The 20,037-nt window shown below is 31.1% G+C and overlaps 1 protein-coding gene across 9 annotated transcripts in view; it reads left to right on the top strand.

Moving 5' to 3' along the window:
* LOC106467902 (histone deacetylase 4-like) overlaps positions 1 to 14,616 on the top strand; it is a 107,432-nt gene extending 92,816 nt beyond the window's left edge. For all 9 annotated transcript variants that reach the window (XM_022396113.1, XM_022396120.1, XM_013928288.2 and 6 more), the window contains 10 exons: positions 156 to 310; positions 878 to 933; positions 2,568 to 2,655; positions 4,575 to 4,694; positions 5,451 to 5,548; positions 7,689 to 7,807; positions 11,723 to 11,792; positions 11,925 to 12,073; positions 12,716 to 12,860; positions 13,122 to 14,616. In XM_022396113.1, coding sequence (XP_022251821.1) covers positions 156 to 310; positions 878 to 933; positions 2,568 to 2,655; positions 4,575 to 4,694; positions 5,451 to 5,548; positions 7,689 to 7,807; positions 11,723 to 11,792; positions 11,925 to 12,073; positions 12,716 to 12,860; positions 13,122 to 13,194 — 1,073 coding nt within the window. In that variant the 3' untranslated portion in view covers positions 13,195 to 14,616. The remainder of the gene's footprint in view (positions 1 to 155; positions 311 to 877; positions 934 to 2,567; positions 2,656 to 4,574; positions 4,695 to 5,450; positions 5,549 to 7,688; positions 7,808 to 11,722; positions 11,793 to 11,924; positions 12,074 to 12,715; positions 12,861 to 13,121) is intronic.
* The last annotated feature ends 5,421 nt before the right edge of the window (positions 14,617 to 20,037 follow it).

A 20,037-nucleotide genomic window follows, 5' to 3' on the forward strand; every position in this document is an offset into this window, starting at 1 on the left:
ATTTAGATTGAATGGTAATTTATAATCAGTCACAAGAACATCGAATCTGAATCACTTGAAAAAAACACGGGGGTGCTTAACTTTCTCCCAGGTGTATATTATAATATATTTTCTATATAATAGTATATACTATTATATTGTCTCTACTTTATCAGACTTGCCAATTAAGAATTTTGTGATGTTGTCATGTGGAGGGATTGGAATAGATTCTGACACAATATGGAATGAGCTACACACTGCTAGTGCTTCTCGAATGGCTGCTGGATGTGTCACAGAACTCGCTTTGAAAGTAGCTACTGGAGAAGTCAAGGTAAGTCAGAAACTTGTTAATTTATGCTGGAGGAATAATGGTTGATGTAGATCACTCTGTGACAGTAGTAAACACTTAGAAGCAGCAATAAAATATATGAAGATCAACTGCTAACTGAAAAGTTGTGAAAATCATATTAATGAAAAGATATTTAAGAAAACTTTTCATTTAGAAAACATAAAATATGTTGGAATGTGAAAAGTAAATATTCCTCAATGTTACCTTGAGGGTTATTTATGAGATAGAATTTCTATTGGGTTAGAAAGGGTGTGAAACATTTGTTGATGGAGAAGCATGTTTGTCTCATCAGTATGCTTGTTAATGAAGTATCTAAATTGAAGACTAATTAACTTTATTTATTTTAAAATTTAAAATATTTGTCAGATATAATCTGTGATTAAGAAGTCTTTGATATAGGCTAGATCTAGTTATAGTTATAAAAATAATTGTTTTTAAGCTCAAGGCCATATAGTAAAACATTGTCTCAAAATTAACCCAAATGTTAATTTTTCTGCATTTCTATATTCTCCTGAGAAATAAAAGTTCCTTCCTTTATTTCTTCAACAGAATGGGTTTGCTGTTGTTCGGCCACCAGGTCACCATGCTGAACCTCAACAAGCAATGTAAGTGTAGATAGACAGACTCTGTATTCATATATTGTTATAAAACAAAATTGTTATCTTTTAACACTGTTTGTATTTATCTTAATTTGTTTATTGAAACTGAATTAAGTTTAGAGAGAACTTATGAAATTTATAGTAACTTTTTAATATGTCCCTCAGCAGATAATCAGTAAGTATATGGGCACACAACGTTAAAAACCGGGGTTCGATTTCCCACAGTGGAGATAGCTCATTGTGTAGCTTTCATGATGAAAACAACAACTTCCTAGTAAAAGTATGCTTATTACTTAGTTGTTTAGTTGTTGATAAAGATTTATGAGGCATGGGACTAAAATGCTCAACTCACAATCTGCAGGTCATGGAATGCTAACCACACTATTCATTGATAAAGAATAGCCCAAGAGTTGATAATGAGTTGTATTGACTAACAACCTTAATTCTCTCTAGTCTATCACTTTGAAAGTGTGGATGCTAGCACTGATAGACCTAGTTAGTAGCTTTGTGTAAAATGAAATAAACAATCAAATATTTATGACCTTGTAAGCTATAAAAGTGTATTATACATATAAGATACATAAGTAAAACTGCTGCAGAATGGTAAAGGTGTGGTATTCTCAGGTGAACTGATTTTCACACAAGTATCAGATAGTTAGATCCATTAATAATAGCAGAGTCAGGCAAGGAATTTGTGGAGTCATCTATTTTTGAAACCTTGACTGAGTTTACTTGTATGTGCAATAGTGAGATTGGAAAAGTTTTGAAAGAAACAAACATAATCTCTATTATATAACAAAAAGAAAATGCAGAATACATACTTGCACTGACAGGACCACAGCTATTTATTTACAAGGTGGTGTCTAGTCCCACTGCTTTCACTCTCTCAGTATTGATTTTCAAAGAACTCAAACACAATGATTCAAAAAAAATGTGCTTGAATTCAACAGGTAAACTCAGTTTCGTTGTCCAGTGTCACTTTGTGACCCTTGTTCTCTCATGGCATTGTTGGGTTGTAACATACAGACATTATCATTTTGGCCAGCAAAGGATATCACAATTGGTGATCCTTTCAACATGGATATGCTATGTTACTGTAATATCCCTTCTGTTAGAATAAGCATTATCCACTACAGAGAACAAAAAACTAGAACAAGGCAACTTCAACAGCTTTCTGGACCAGGTGTTTATGTTGTAGTACAAATGCAAAGAAAGTAAACAAACACAAGAATTTTAAAACTTCCTGTATAACTAAAAGCAAGTAGAAAACACATAACATGCTCAAAAGCACAAAAGTAGGGTATTTCAAATAAAATACACAATGTTATCACAGTTAATTGTCCTTCCATTTGTCAAAATAAGTGTATATCAAGTAGTTAGATGAAAGGCTCAAGTTTAGAATAGATATTTCTCTACATTTAAATTCTTGCTGATAAATGGAACCATCTGAGCCAACTTGTTGTAAAGAAAAATATAGACAATCCTTTCATGCTATAGGAGAACTATAATTTTATAACTAAACATTTTTAGAAGTGCACAGTAAACTTAGTAGAAGCTACTTGTGTAATTACCACAAACTTTATTATATAATTCAATTTCTAGTTAAACAAATTTGTTGTATTTTTTTTCTTGAACTATAGGGGTTTTTGCTTCTTTAATTCTATTGCTGTTGCTGCAAAACAACTAAGACAGAGGCTAAAGTTGGAAAAAATCTTGATAGTTGACTGGGTAAGTTATCTGTTAGTCTTGTAATATCTAATTCAGCAAATGTGTTAATTAATTTAAATGTGTTTTATGTTAATTCTGGTGGTCAAAACGAAAGGGCTGCAATTTATATTATTGAATAAATAAATTATATTTCTTGTATGTGACATGTAAGAATTGTGAAGATTATGGTAAAATTATTATAGGATTTAAAGTTTTGTTATCTATTTTGACCAACATTAACAAAATGGCTTTTTATACATGTAACCATTTAACTTTTATTAATATGCTAAACCTGATAATTTTGTAACATTATTTCTCTGTTATTTTTTATTTTGTATGTATTATATTTTAGTTATTGAATAGACAATAAGTCAAATTTAATTAACACTCAGTTGGTTTTAGCTGAAAATTAATATTATCAATTAGTAATTTATAGCTGAAAAAAGTATTTCTATAATTACATGTTGACTTCTTCCACAAGTTTCTTCTTAGATAAATGGAATTCAAATATACTAACTTGTATTTTTCTTAACTAAATTAATATACCTTCTCCAACATTTACACTATTATATTAAGCCTAACTTCTACCACTCTTATTCATTTTTCTGTGACATAGATTACATCTACTTGAAAGTAGGGTTAACAGGTGATTTTTGATCATGCCATACCAAAGAAACAACTAAGACATCTGGTACTAGTTAACAACCATTCCATTCATATACAGGTTAGATTATGTTTTCTTTCATGTTAATGTTTCTGATTAATACTTCTTCAGTTCTTATTTGTGATGGACATTCAATTTTTGATGGTTTAGACTGTTCAATCATTTACTCCCTTTGAAATTTCATGGATTTGCTTCTCCTTTTCAGTGGATATATTAATTTTTATTCAGGTGTGTTGATGATATTCTTATCTCTACTCATTTTGAAATGATGGATTAATTTTTTGATATTTTCTACCAGTTAGACTTCTGTCTGTTTATTTACATATATTGTACAGATATATTGGCATAATAAATTGTGTGATTTACACTTTATTCTCTAGAGATTCTTTCTTGAGCAGATATCATATTGCCTGCTTTAACATGTAATGTTAATTCTCTTTCTCCTAGTTTCTTTTGTTCCTCATTTAGCTGAATCTTATGTTCATGCTTGGTATCAACAATACTCTTTTTTTTTACAAGCATTATGGCTTGTCTCTTTTCTAGTTGTGCAGGTATCTCTTTAATGAAGGCTAGGGCTAAAAACCTCTCTACGTGCTTTGAGGACCTTTTCCTTGGTAGCTTGTGTATGGTTGACTTCCATGAAGGTGGTATATCTCAGTCATATGGAGTTACTCTGTGAATGAAATACATTACAATTTCTGACATATATTGTTACTTTTTTGACAGGTAGGTTATAAATCTCAATTTATAAACTGGATGCCACATTAAAATTAGAGGACTTATGTTCATTTTTCAGAACTTTATATTAACATATGGTCCTAATTTTGTGGTGAATAGGAATATTCAACACTCTATGCACAGACACACTGTCTACTTTAATTCACCATTAATAGATAAAGTCTAGTCTCATATCTGGCAAGATGTCTTATGCTTCTTTATTGATTTGAAACTAGTGCAAGGGTCAATTTTTCAGACATTTGTAGTATATTTTGTTCATGGCAATGGTTGCTGAAGGTGGTTTTGCTGACTAAAGTGGAATCGCCATTTTCACTCCAAATTTGCACTAATATTCCCTTTGGAATTGTAACTTTCTTCTACTTATAAGTGGTTCAGCTTGAGATCCTATATATCTATTTTGCCACATAACTGCAGTTATCCTAAATCCATTGCACATATTTTTATACAAGTTACAGCTCATGGTGTTGGTTAGGCTTAGATAAAGCAAATTTTGCTGCACTATGCAAATTATTTAAATGTAATTATCTATTTTAATTAGGATGTTCACCATGGAAATGGTATTCAACAGATTTTTTATGATGATCCTCACTTCTTGTATATCTCTCTTCATCGACATGATGATGGTAACTTTTTCCCAGGAACAGGTGATCCTCTGGAGGTGAGGCAGATACCTGTAATGTATAATTTTTTTACTTATACAACCTATGTGCATACTCCAAATATATCACTCCTGCATTATGTTACATTCTCTGTTATCAAATCTAAGTATCAGAGCACAAAAGTGGTATGTTAAAAATGCTAGGCAAGACAAACATTATTAATTTTTGAAATAAAAAATACAAATGAAAAGATTTTTAGTATGAAGCCTTTTTATATGCTATCAGCTATACCCAAAACTCATTGTTATGTATTCTTGGTATAAGAAAAAAAATTGTATTGAAAGTGTAAAGAATTCTTCTCACGTAAATTGGTTTAGTTAGTTTTTATGACTGAAACATTTTGCCCAGTAGTTTTCTAAATATCATAAAAAAATATATGAGATATGTCTGTGGCCATTTGAAAATATTGTTCATCAGAAATGTTCACTTTTTCTGATGTTAGTGAAAAAGGTTTTGAATTAGCTCTCTTATTTATAAGCATATTTTAGTGGTTTTCACCACTTAGTGTCTTGATAAAAAGTTAAAGAATTTTATAGCCAGACTGTCATAGTGAGCATTCTGCTGTTTTCCTTTTGTGGAGCACAGTTTTATTCTCTATATAGTGAGTAATAAACTAAAGTACTATAAGTGCACCTACTAGCTTTCAGTATAGCAAAAGAGACTTTTATACCTGTGTAAGTAACTGTAGATGAGATTAGCAAGATATATAGTTGTTTTCAGCAGCTTAACATTCATATACATCACTTTCTGTGTAGGTAGGAATTGAAGATGGAATTGGTTTTACTGTCAACATTGCCTGGTCAGGGGCATTGAATCCACCAATAGGAGATGCTGAGTACATTGCAGCATTTAGGTTAATACAGTTTTTTTTATGTATTATCTATTATTAGATAAAAATTTTGTTTTGTGCTCATTTTTTTCAAAGTAAATTGAAACTATTTTGAATATAATCAGTTTTGTTCTCATTCAGTAAATGAAATATTTGGTCATGATAATTGAATGACACTGAGAGATATTTATTTTTTGTTTAATTTTAATAGATGACTCACAAAATTACTGAAAAATAAAATTTGATGATTTATTAAAGCAATTAATATACTCTTCATGAACACATGCTTGCATAATTATTTGTAACCCCATGCAATGATATGTTTATGTTACACTTCTTTTTTGGTATTAGAAACAGGTAATCTTATTTCATAAACAACCACATGTCCAGAACTGTGTATGTCTACCCTCATACTCTGGTTATGTAAGTTTATACAAAACTAAGACTATGTTTTCAACTCGCTGAACACTAAGTTTAAATATTGACAGTACCTGAACAGTAATTTACCAAATAAATAAATCGTTTTCTTAAATTTCTCACAGTTTATTCCATTTCATTTTATTTTATGTTGAATCTTGTCAACTGAATTAGCCTAAAGTATATGAGAATGTTCTTGTTCGAGATGATCAGTCTGGTTTATTTTGAATTTTGCACAAAGCTACATGAAGGCTGTCTGTGCTAGCTTTTCCTAATTTAGCAGTGATAAACTTGAGGGAGGGCAGCTAGTCAACACCACCCACTGCCAACTCTTAGGCTACTCTTTTACCAATGAATAGTGGGATTGATCATCACATTATAATGGCCCCACAGCTGAATGGGTGAGCATGTTTGGTTTGACAGGGAGTTGAACCCATGACCTGGAGATTGCAAGTGATGAATCTTGCCTGGAACTTCCATGTGGATTAACATTCACATCATCTCAACTTGATCACACCTATCACAACATGCATATTAATTAAATTATTCAAAAATAGTAAGTAAATATGTACTTTGCAGCAACATTTCTTAACCTTTTTGATACCAGGAATGGCATGCTTCCTATCTAAACCATCCAAGATCACTAAAGTACAAGTACAGCAAAAACCCATTATGACTTACATAGGAATATTCTGTCAGTTTTTTTTGTGTGTTTTGTGAAATCCCATGCACTAGCATGATAGTTACCAGGGACCAGTGCCCGTCTGTGAAATGATGATTGAGGAACAATGCTTTATAGAATGTACTGTCATTTGAAATGATGGCAAAGTATTCAGAATATCAAATGTCAACACCTGAAACTAATTTGTAAAGGAAGCAAAGGAAAGTGTCTAGTTAATTCTTTTCAATACACTGTTTGAGTGTCTAATTAATGGAAAAAGAAGTCAAGGTTTTTTTTTAAATTCTTTCAATTTAATTATATTTTCTCAACCTACTATGTGTGGTTACTGTTTGTGGTAATTGTGTCTGTCTTAACTGAATCAATGAAAATTATCTGGTCACACTTGTAATCATTACTAGTCATTGTACCAAAATTATTTAGTAAAAATACCCATGCATACAATAAAATCCATATAATGACTGTTTTGTCAAAACATTATTATAATTTTTTTTAGTAGATTAAAGTTGGGAAATCTTCTAACTCAATAAATGTATTTATGTACGGTTCTAGAAAAGGTTAAATGATTTTATAATATCTATGTGAAAAAACTGTAGATATGTTTTAGTTCACCAAAAGTCATAAATCATACATAACTGCATATTTTGTAAAAATCAAAGAGCAGCTCTTTGTTTTATGCCTAAAGCTACTTACTTATATAGTATAAAAAAGCCTGATTGAACCATTGTTTTCTCCTATATATACTGAAAATGAGAAAGTAATGAATATTTACATTAGTTTATTTTTCTAATGGTATTGCATAAGGACTTTTCTTGTTATACTGTGGACTTGAGTGATGTAGGTAAGGGTAATAAATGTAATGCAACTGTGTAATTTTAAATCATAAGCTTGAATGCACATAAACATCTTGAATATGTGTTTTCTAGAGTGTTGTAGTGTTTTCTGGCATATAATTATACGCTTGTATTGCAAATTTGTCTTTGAATTTTGAAAACTACAATATTCATGTAACTTGTACAGAAATATGATAAAGAATATTTACTCAAACTGATAAAAATCTTGCTATAGGACTCTTGTAATGCCAATTGCCAGGGATTTTGACCCAGAGATTGTCCTTGTAGCTGCAGGCTTTGATGCTGCTAATGGCCACCCTGCACCACTAGGAGGTTACACACTTTCACCTGCTTGTAAGTATAATTTTTCTGTCTGAAATAAACACCACATCCAATCATATGCTTACATCCTCTATTAACAGCATCGCAACGAAAAAGTTTAAGTCCTGTATTCATGTACAATAATGAGACTAGCTGGCATATAACATCAAATACCTACATAAATTAAGTGCTTAATTATTTTTAGTATCTGTGCTCCATTGTAAATCCTCTAATTCAGTGAAACAGTTTCTATGTCATGCAACAACGCTTGTATCTGATTCTGTTCTTGTTGGAACCAGATGTGGCCTAGTGGTTTACTTGTCAGACTGTGAATTCAAGGGTTCATTGTTCCCATCCCATTGCCACAAAATCGAGCTCCTCACTTTAGGGCCATTGGTGTGTTATAGGAGTGACAGTAAAATCCTACTATTTGATTAAAGCAACCTAAGAGTTAACAGTGGGTGTGTTTTACTAGCTATAGTTTTGCTAGATACAAGACAGGGACACTCAAAATTTCATTTAATATTTTATGCAAATTAATGTTTTCCTTATAATATACAATATTTTTTTATCATTTCTCTTCATTAATCCATAATAGGTGATATTTTTTTCATATTCAATTCTCCGGACCAGCATCCAAGAGTCTGTAGTTTTGTGTTTTGTTTATCCATTACTCTGAAACTAAAAAACATGGTTTAATTATCTCCTGCAGATGAAGCAGTTCGTAATAAATAAATATAAAAAGAAATTACTTGCTTAAGGTAAAAATTAATGTGGCAAAATTAAAATTTGTAGTCATACAACAACATAAATATTCCTCATGCATGTATTCTTGAAAATATAAACTCAAGTTCAGATACTTATTATATATGAAAACAGAACTAATGCAAATTTAGATAATTTCAGTTGAATCTTAAGTTCCACACATGCATGCCAACAATTTGAGCTAAATGTTTTATTGTCAAACTTAAATTTTTCATAGTGAAAAGGTCAGTTGTAACATATTTGAAAAGAAGAAGAAACACACTGAGAAATTTAGAAATAATGACTATGCAGTACCATTAAAATGTTTGAAATCAGTTACATTTTTGCATATAAGATCAACATATATATATAATCAAATTATAGGTTATGTGGTGCATGAATATATTATACATTTCTAGTGTTTCTTCTGAACTTAACATTTATTCAGCATATGTGTAAGTTTCACATAACATGTGGTCCAGAAAGCTGTTAAGTTCATCTCATTCTAGCTGCCTTTGTTACTTTTTATTCTCTAGGAGATAATATTCTGCTCATGGGAAGTATTGCTGTAATACTGCACATTGTGCAAGAATGTCAACAGCAATGTTCTTCAGTGTTAGTTCAGGTGATATCTCAAGGTTATAGTATCACCTGTGTTTGAATGAGAATGGCCATTCATGAAGGTAATACTATGTTTCTTGCAAAGTAAGACATGTTGGATTTGGTCAGTCTATAATGCAATCTTGAAGAGCAAGCAGTTTATAGTGAGAATCCAGTAAAAGTAACAGTCTGCTGTTTCGTACAAGCAACTGTAACTGCTATGTTTATGTTAAGCATGACTACAGTAAGGATTATTCAGTTTGTATTTTACATTGCATCCAATCTATTTATTTCATTCATTCTCTTAATACAGTTATAGTTATTCACAGATTTAGCATTATTCTGTAATAAACATCCTGAACAAGTTTCTTGTTATTTTGTGTACCTATTCCATTGCTCTAAAGAGTGGAAAGGAAGGAAATAATTTTGGTTCCCTTTACTTCAACTCTTGTGCTTTAAGTTTAAAAAGGCTTCCTAGTGATGCAAGAGGTAGTTTACACAACTAGAAGGACTTATGACCAAGAGGGAGAGTCATTCACTGAAAGGAAATGATTGTCTGAGAGAATTGTCAGATCTAGGAGATATCAGATTTTTGCCAATACTGCAAAGGTCCATGACTTCTACCTCATAACAGCCAATGACTCAGGAAGACGAACCACTGATGTCTGGTGCACACAGAAGCTGTTCTTGCTCTTAATTGGAGGAAAATATAGTTGACTGAGGATTATTGCAATGCTGTAGCATCTAGTAAGACTGAGATTGAGTGGAGTGATTTGTATAGGACTCACAGTCATACATCAGCCAGAGTAACCCAACCTCAGCTCTGATTGAAGCCCCTGAGAACATCGGAGAGAGACTACAGGTTCCATTGGTGGACAATATCCACCATCAGTAGCTTTCTCATGCAACAGGTGAAACTGCGGGTATTGAATGGCAAAGCAAATGGCTCATAGGACAGTAGTGAACCTCTCTGAGCTTTATGATTATATTGCCACGGTCATGTTGCACATCATGTGTCATCACAAGTTTTACATGTCTGTCAATTTTATCAAACACAAGTTCAACTTAGCATCAAATAGCTTGAATGTACACTTTGGTTCATTTTCCTGTTGGATACTGAAACCTTGGTCAATAAGTGTAACACCAGAGAACACTTTTTGTTTTTCTGCCACCCTAGAGCAGGAGCCTAATACTCATCAGAGTGTTGGTCGAGGTCCCTGAGAGTACCTACAACACAATGCTTATGATGTCAAGGGCATCTTGGTCAGGTGGTAGCCAAGAAGTTGTGAAAGAGAATGGCCACAATTATGGTTCTCCATTAGCAAAGCAAAATAGATTACTGACATTCAAGGGTACAGAGAATGAGGGTGTAGACCATTTTCTGAAGCATTTCAGGCAGGTAACTACTTGGAATTGCTGCTGGACTTTGGAACAGGCTGTGCAATATCTGATTCTGAGTTTAGATGGTTTGTTTATATCCTCCATCAAGCACTTGATGATGGAGAAACTGTAGGACTATGAGACAGTCATTACCAAGTTGACCTGAAGGTTCTACCTGGTGGGAAAATGAAGCAATCCGTTCAAGGCTCAGAAGAGGAGTACCTTGAAAAGCTTAACCACTTATGCCAATTACTACAACAAAGATGGTTCATTTCATATTTTACTTTGTGTCCAGTCTCTTTATTTCGTTCATTCTCATGACTCAGTTATTCAGAGATTTAAAATTATTCTATAATAAATATCCTGTTACTCTGTGGCCCTATTACATTTCTGTAAATTTAATTCAGTTGTACTTGAATATACCACAGTTGTAATAGCAGTAAATGCTAAATTATACATTTGGACACAGAGAAATTCAATCATAATCTAAGAATTTTCAATTTAACATTATAATCGTCAAAATAGTCACCTTTGGTTCTTAATGACAACTTTACATATTGGTAGCATTCTGTCACTCAGTTTACCAAAATATTCAGGTAATAAATCATTCCTGGCTCTATGACGGTATGACTACATTACCACAGCGATGTTGCACATCATGTGTCATCATAAGTATCACATGCCTATTAATTTTATCCAAAACAAGTTCAACTTTAATCAGAATAACTGTAATGTACACTTTGGTTCATTGTTCTGTTGGATAATGAAATCTTGGTTAATAATTGTAACAACAGAAAACATTTAATGTCTTGTAAAATACTGTAATAGTTAATTTTCTGGATGCATGTATCCAAAACTGTGTATATGTCCCTTGGTTTGTTTATACCAAAACAGCCCCAAATAATGGTCTCTCCACCTCCATTCTAAATTTTTGGATGTTTTCAGTATATTCTTATTTTTGATTATAAGATTGGTATTCAATCATACTTATTAATGTTTAAGTGAGAATAATTAGATACAGTTACATTTTTATGTGTACAATTATATAATTTAGCCTTTATTGTTATTATAACCAGAAGATCTAATTTCAAATGTTTAAATTTCCATATCTCCCAAGATGCATCTTCTTCCAAACTTTTGAATGGTGGAGTAATTTTTATGAAGATAGAATATTATTTATTCTTTTTTATGGTTATTTTCTTATTTAAAATGTAATGTTTTTAGGTTTTGGCTACTTGACAAAGCAGCTGATGACACTTTCTAAAGGACGGGTTGTTCTTGCTTTGGAAGGAGGGTAAGTTTTTTTACATTATTTACATCTATAAATTAGGTTTTAGATATTTTTAGGAATTAAACAATGTGAAGTTGCAGGATTCATAATTTTGTTTGTTTGTTTTTTCAAAGAAATCATAATTTATTTTCACAGCTATGATCTTCCCTCTATCTGTGATTGTTCTCAAGAGTGTGTAATGGCTCTGCTTGAAGATGAGGGTAGTCCACTACAAGAGGAAGAAATAACTCGAAAACCTTCCCCTATAGCTGTGAATATTCTTCAGCAAACAATTAGTATTCAAGGTGTGTTGTCAGTGTTTGAAACCTATACAACAATGTAAAGCATATAAATATATGTGATAAAGAAGAAGGTGTTTAACCCAGTATGAATTCACAAACATTTGAAAGTGTTTGTATGTGCTTAAAGCAAACACTTTTGTTTAAATTCTAGAAAAATGATATGACAATGTTAAGCCGATATTTGTATTGGTGTGTTACAAAACATATTATATGGAGAAAATTAAATAATAAGAGCATTAATTACATCTAACAACATGCAAATCAATTTGTTTTCAATGTACAACCTTTTATGACTGTTACTTTGAAGTTTTTAAGAGAAACATAGGCCATTTTTTGCCACATAGATGAAATTTAAGTGAAAAAGAGTTGTTTGAATATATTTTTCTGTTATGAACTTGCTCTGGAAGTCATATTGGTGTTGCAAAGTTTGTAGTCTAATCAACACAAATTTCTTGTATGAAAATATTGCATTGAAATTTAGGTTTTATCTGTTTTTCTTAATTATAAACTTTGATTAGTAACAAGAGAAGTATTGGTAAGAGTAAAGTGTGTTTCTTGTTATATAAACAGGATAGTTACCAGTGACTAAAGCAGTTTTAAACAACTTACATATTGTGATGAAATGCTTATAATGTACCATTAAAGCTCCCCATTGGCCATGTATCAAACGTTGGGCACCCACAGTTGGATATTCTCTCTTGGAGGCTCAGCAGAAAGAAAGGGAAGAGGTGGACACCATAACAGCTCTTGCATCACTTTCAATGACAGTTCCACATGGACCTCACATTCAGTAAGCTTATTTCTTTCATTTCTGTAGATACATTAGGAAAAGCTGTTTTAAATTTAATTAAAACACTGAGTAAAACTAAGTTTGCAAACTTTCTAATTATTTTAGTTTTGATCTAGCTGGTGACTGTACATTTTTTAGATTTACCAAATTGTACACAGTGAGAGGTGAGTGTTTAATATTAATAATTAAAAGGGACATTTGACATTTGTTAACTCTGGTTTCTCATCTTACTCTTAACTGTTTTAATATTTAACACTACAGGAGGCCAGAACCAAACTGTTCAACCCAGCAAGTTGAAGAACCAATGGATGAAGATCAGGACCAGGATAAATGAAAGGACTGATGAACCAGACATTAGATTATCACCATAGTTCACAGTCTGTAACTGACCTCCCTTATGCTTGTGGTGTGAAAGTGAAACCCAACCAACAAGTGTCATGTATCTCTCACACAAACTTAGATGCTGTAGTATTTGAACATGTGACAACATGCTCACATTAAGATATATATATATGTTTATATTACTAAGAAAAAAAACTTATTTGATATCTTGTGCATTTTACAATGGCATTGCACAAGCAAGAGAAGAGAAAATTTCTGTTTTTGCTGTTTCTTTATCAACTGTAGATATCACAAAATGGCAAAGAGATGATGTTGGAAATTATCCTGCCATGCATGGTGTTTATATTTATTAATGATTTCCTGTCTATTATGTTGTATGCTAAAAGTATTGTCTTTTCAATTTTGATAATATTTTAGCACTGAGAATACTGGATGTAAAATGTTTTTTCTGATAACTCAAGCTTCAGAAATCACTTGTGGTTTTGTTTAGATTTCTATGTAAAAATCTAGGGATTGAGCTGCATGTTTTTACGAAGAAAATTTAATATATTATCAGATATGCGTCTGAGAGCTGGATTCTCATGTACTGCCTTGGAATGGTACAAGTGATACAATAATGCTGTTTGGTCAATTTTTTTCTTCTCTCTCTCTCTCTCTCTCTCTCTCTCAAACCTTGAATGAATAATGATAATATTCAGGGTTAATATTGTTAAACATTCGTGTGTGACTAAATGTGAAAGGCTGTTTCTTGTATATTTTCTTCATGTTACTTCTTCACAGACAAACCAGTAGTAAAAAGCATTTAACAGAAGTCAAAATCACATTGAATTTTGTTCCTTTTATGATGTAAGTCTTGACTGATTGTAAATTAAATCAGATAATCGATTTTACATAACCTGAGCCTTGTTATCATACTATTATAGTTGATTTATTGATATGATTAACACAGTTTTTGTTTTTCATGTCAGTGACTCATGAAAAAGAATTACATCATGAATGTTGATATTATTGTAACATATGGTACATTATAAATTTATTGTAACTCAAATATACTATAATATAATTCAATTTATGTCATTTCTTTATTTTAGTTTGAGTCACATTTTGTAAAAACACAATCAATGTTTTAATATCTAGAAGCTTTCAAGTAAGCTTCTGTGTTTGGTAACTCTATTATGTATTAGTTATGTTGTTAGTATTTTAGATTTAATGATAAGATTTAAATGTTATTTTTGAAGTGATTGTGTTTCCCATATGTTTACTGGTATGAAAATAATATAATATGAACTCAGATGCTATTTCATATTTGTTGGTTTAATAAGGAACTAGAAATAGGACCAGTAATTTCATTATTTGATGTCTTGTGAAACTAAATAAACTTTGGATTTTTAATGAAAATGATCATTCATATTAATTATAAGGTAATTATACATATATATATATATATTCATGCATATATGTATACATACAAACATAATTATATATATATATATATATATCACTTCCCTAGTTATTGTAAATCAGTGTTCTTTCATGGGAAACTTTTGTTATATAGATGATGTAGTAATTTTTTTCATTGTATTATGTAACATTATCATGAGGAAAAGAAAAATTGGTTACACCCACAGTCATCTAGTCAAATTGTGTTCTTAGTAGGTTTAGATTGGCTTTTAAAAGTCCGGTCATTTTATATGCTGGTCAAAAGAGTTATGTTCCATCATTCTGAATGCTTTTTTATTTCCTGGTATGTTTGGTTTTTGTGATAAGGCACACATCATTAATACTACTCTTTTCAAAGAATTAACTTGGGGTGTAAGAAAGTAAGAACACCAAAAGCAACAGTTGTCTATAAAGGAAAATAAAGGTAAGGATTATTATATGTTGTTTGTTTTGAATGTTTAGGATTTTTTCATATCTACAAATTTTCCATTAAGAATCGTTTTTTTTTATGATTTTGCCACTTTTTAAATTATTTTGCAGAGAAAAGCAAGACTAAAACTTAAGCAAACTTGGATTTACATAGGAAGTGACTTATAATAGCAAATATTACATTATTCTCATAACTAAACAAATCTTTTGTAAGAATCGTTGCTTTGAATCAACTTTAAAAAATGGACACAGACTGGTGGTAATGATATGAGTTTTTGATTGGAGAAAAGAAATGATCATAACATGTGATTCAGTTACACTAAGTTTTTATACATTGTATGTATTGTATGAATGGTATGTATTTCACATTGTATTTTTGGTGTTACTTTGATCTCCATTTTTTCCATTGCTTTATTTTGAGGCTGTTTAGGTTTTAAGGACTTGTATCTTGTTCTTATACTTTATAAAAATCGAAAAATATAAACTTTTGAGGCATATAAATGTTTAATATTCTATGAGACAGTAATATATATCTCTTGTATTTTGGTAGTTTAGTCATGATTCAATAAAAAGGTAAAGTTAATGTTCAATTTGCTTTCTCAAATTATAGTTTGATTACAAATGAATTTAGATTGAGACATAGTATCCTGAAAAACCTTAAATTACAAGTAGCATAGTATTAAAAAACACTTTCTATTCATTGTTTGTTGTGTCTTATGCTCACTTTGAGAGAGCTATGCATGAAATATTTTCACTCTTTTGTGTATTCACTAAAATCAATTTTGTTATTAGAACTGCACTAATTTGGGTTAAATATATGCTAAGGATTGGGTACAGCAGCTACCTGTTTACATTCGAAGGTAAAACAGTAAAACCCATTTGTATATCTTATATCTCAGTAAAGAGCAATGGTCTATTCTATTTACAAAAATCTTTAGTTAATAGTTTTTAAGTACAAGGAAATAAAAAGAAGTGTGTTTGATGAATTTGCTGAAGGTTTTGTTTCAGATTTGAAATGTTTAATGAACCATCTTTGAAATTATGTCTGTTTAATACTTGTGATAATTCATTCAACAGTGGGTCACACTTGAGTATTTGATATATGATGGTCAAAGTATAAACCTTTTATGGATATTTTGTGATGTATGAAATACTTTTATCCCTGTTTTATATCTCAAAGTAACCCATCATGATGAGTCATTTTTATTAATCAGGTTCTTAAATTGTGGTAAATCTGAGATGGTAAAGTCTTTCAGGCTATATAACTTCTTTATACAACATTACATCTTAATCTTTAATAATCAGCATTGTGCTACCTTCGGAGTAACTAAACTTACTTAATCATAATTTTGGGAGATTATACATGCTTTTTATTGTTAGTGTAATTTTGTTTTGCTGTTGATAATGCTAGCTACTTATTGTTATTTGTTGAATATTCTGTGCAATTGTCCAAAATTAAATTTTGAGTATTTTCATATAGTATAGCATGTGAGTGTTAACCAAATTTATATTTATAACATAATTTTCTTTGTCTTGTTGCAAAAAGCAGTTATGACCAGAATTGATCATATATAAAAATGTATTTTTGACAAAATACAGGACGTGAAAGGATAACTAAGTGTGAGTGTTAGTTAGCTTGCAGAATAATATGTTTCTTTATAGGGTTCTGCACCTAGTTCTGAAGATAGGTATGTTTTGTGAAGACTGTCACACAATTACAGTGAAACTGCTTTAGAACATGTAACTGCAGAATACATTGTAGATTTAGGTGTTGATTTCATTTATTGTTGTGATGAAAAAATGACTACAAATTTAATAAATCATATTCTATAGCTAGAAGGTTTTGTGTGTCCTGAAATATGTATTTATTAGCTTTGCCTTAATGCAGTGCATTCTAACTCTATGTAATTGATTTTTTTTCAGTCACAGACTGATGTTCTGAGTGATAAGTGTGTTTCTGGCAATTCCTGGAGTTTTGAGTTAACATTTCAAGAAATTGTAACTTAATTTAACTCGAGGCATGTTTTAGGTTAAGCATATATTCATTACGTATACATAAGTTGGTATTACTTAATTTTCTGTAGTCCTAATGTTTGTAGCACAGTTACAAAAGGTTACATTTTACATAAAATTTTCTATGGTAAAAATAACTGAACTTGACTGTATGTATATGTATCCTGATCTGTATTATCAATAAAAAACTTGCTGAAAAGTACCTTGTGCTTGTTTATGATGTTTGTATTTAATTATATGCTACATGAAAATAGTATAGAAGACTATATACATATAAAAGAACAAGCTACAATATTTCTATATCCTCTAGACTAGTAGGGTAGTGATAGGTATATTACACGTGCCCTATCCAGATTTGTGTAATGGTCCATTGCAAATAAAATTTCCTTTAATACTTCAAGAAGTACCAAAATAAATGCAACAAAACACATCCCTAACACAATTATAAAGTTTTGTACCCAAGTTGGCTATGTTTCTGCAACGAAACATGAGATCTGAAACACTTCAACCTCAATATTATCTATTATTCTATCTAACATGCAACTCTCACATAACACGTCTTGAAATAAAATTTGAAAACAATCTGTACCAGTGATGCACTACCTTACATGCACAAAAACATATATAAAATTTACATGAAATGACCTGTGGGGATAAGCTACAAGGCTGGTTGTAAATTGGAAACACAGCACATCATTTCTGTTTCATGACAAACAAGATAATGATGTTTGAAAACACTATTATACAAATAAAAGGGAGTTAGATGTGACCTATAAGGAAACAGAGAAGCAGTTGAAAGCATTGCAGTCTCTTTGTATCATAATACAGAACTTTTCAACTTATTTGTCAGAATCTCTGTCAGGTTTTTATGTATGGGCTGGATTCTTTACAGTAGGTGTCTGTGACTTGTTGGTGATAAATTTCAACAATAAACAAACAGCATATAATCCACTTGTTTATAAATAATATACATTAAAACAAGTCAAAAGTATATACAAATGTTTACTACACTGTTGGTTATCACAGTTGTATCCAAATCTTTAAATAATTGTCTCTTTTTTTTTTTCCTCAAATTCCACACAGACTGGTTCAGTTACTTTAGAACACAATTTGACAGGATGAATTATTCTTCCTGCTCTGTTATTACAATACAGTCTATGATAATTTCACTTTAAAATCACCACTATAATTGTTGGTTACTATAGTTGTATCCAAAGTTTTAAATAATTGTCTCTTTTTTTTTTTTATTCATAGTCCATACTGGCTGGTTCAGTTATTTTGGAACACAATTGACAAGACAAATTATTTATTCTCTACTCTGTGATAATTTCACTTTAGAAATCATCACTATATGCTCTTTATGGCTAAACTCACAATCATGCAGTCTAGATCTAACTAACTGACTTGAACTACATTTTGGATGCATATTTATAGCCCGACAGAGGCCTAAAATGTTCCGTACATAACGAGATATTATGATGAAATATTACTCAATTAAAACAACGAGAAAACTTAGAAGGTTCTAGTAACATGATACAACAAGTGCCAAGTCACAACAATTGAGCTACACAACATATGATTCGTACACAGTTATTCATTTAATCAAAGGTTCAGTCTTGAGAGAAAAAACATGATTTCAAGTGAAGTAACACACTTATCAGCTACCAACATATTTGAAAACACTGTTCAAGTAATAAACTGTTTGGTACTCTTAAGTTAGCATGGATTTTTAGCAGAGTAGATGTGTATGGTCCACTAAACAGGAAGTTCTCCAAATATTGTGCTACAGAGTGTTTATCTGATTTTCTCTGAACACCTGAGTTTAGCAACAAGAATGATTCAATACACAAAATGTACACAACAACAAACTTTAATAACAAAACAATTAGAGTACAAACACAATACAATGAATGAAATAAAGGCAAGCATTTGTAGTTAATGTGTGGAACTGGTAAGAGAGAGTATATAAAGAGACCTTTATTGGTTCTCTCTCATAAGTTCTATGTGAGATTCCCTTTAAGCTGCAAAAAAAAAGAAAAGTAAAATATAACCCCACAATGTTAAACTCAAGTAAGACCTTAACAGTAAAACAACAGCTGAATGAAAGCCTACATTATCTCTAAGTCAAAAATCTCTGTCCTAAAAGTCAAAACTCTATAAAAGCTCACAAAATATGCCTTTAAATCTGAAATACAATAATATAAACAAAGCCAGGCTGATTATGCCACACACTTAGTCCACATGACTTTGAGCTACACATGCTTTAATCCTATCTCTACTGGTTGTCCTGTGTTCATGGGTCAAAGGACATATCTTCTAGTTTGTAGACTCACATTCAAAATGTTATTGAACTACTATTTCATGAATGTATATGGATAAGTTTGGTATCTAATTGTAGATTATAATTCAAATTTTGGTATTATACAATAGTTAATTTCTAATTTAAAAGTAAATATTTGAAAAAATCTTAAATATCGATTTTTGTGTGTCACTTGGGTATGTTGAATGCAGCATTGGTTCAAATTAGATGTTTGTGATGTCCAGGTACAAATTCTATAGTTTCTTACAAATTAGGAATTCAAATTACTGATATTAACAAGCTAGAATATAAAATAAGAACCTCATGTCTTTTCTATTTGCTGAGATATCGCTACATTTACTGAATCAAATACAGTGGCCCTGCCCAACTCTATCCATTTTTGGAAAGACGTGCTTACATACACATACTTCTGTCTATGATGTGTGAATAACCAATGGAAAGCTCAGAATGTCCCTCTAGTGGTTTTCTCAGCCTTTCTAACATTCCTTCCGCCATTTTTTTTTGAACAAAGATTTCAATGAGGTAGATTGTGTCTTTAGTCTGCTCGAAATTTCATATTTTGTTAGACTCAAATAAAGCTTAGTTACTAAGCCTGATAAATTTATCACAATTGCAAGATGGTGTAGAATATGT

Source organism: Limulus polyphemus, unplaced genomic scaffold (genome assembly GCF_000517525.1).
Source record: "Limulus polyphemus unplaced genomic scaffold, Limulus_polyphemus-2.1.2 Scaffold2787, whole genome shotgun sequence".
In the NCBI taxonomy this organism is placed as follows: domain Eukaryota; kingdom Metazoa; phylum Arthropoda; class Merostomata; order Xiphosura; family Limulidae; genus Limulus; species Limulus polyphemus.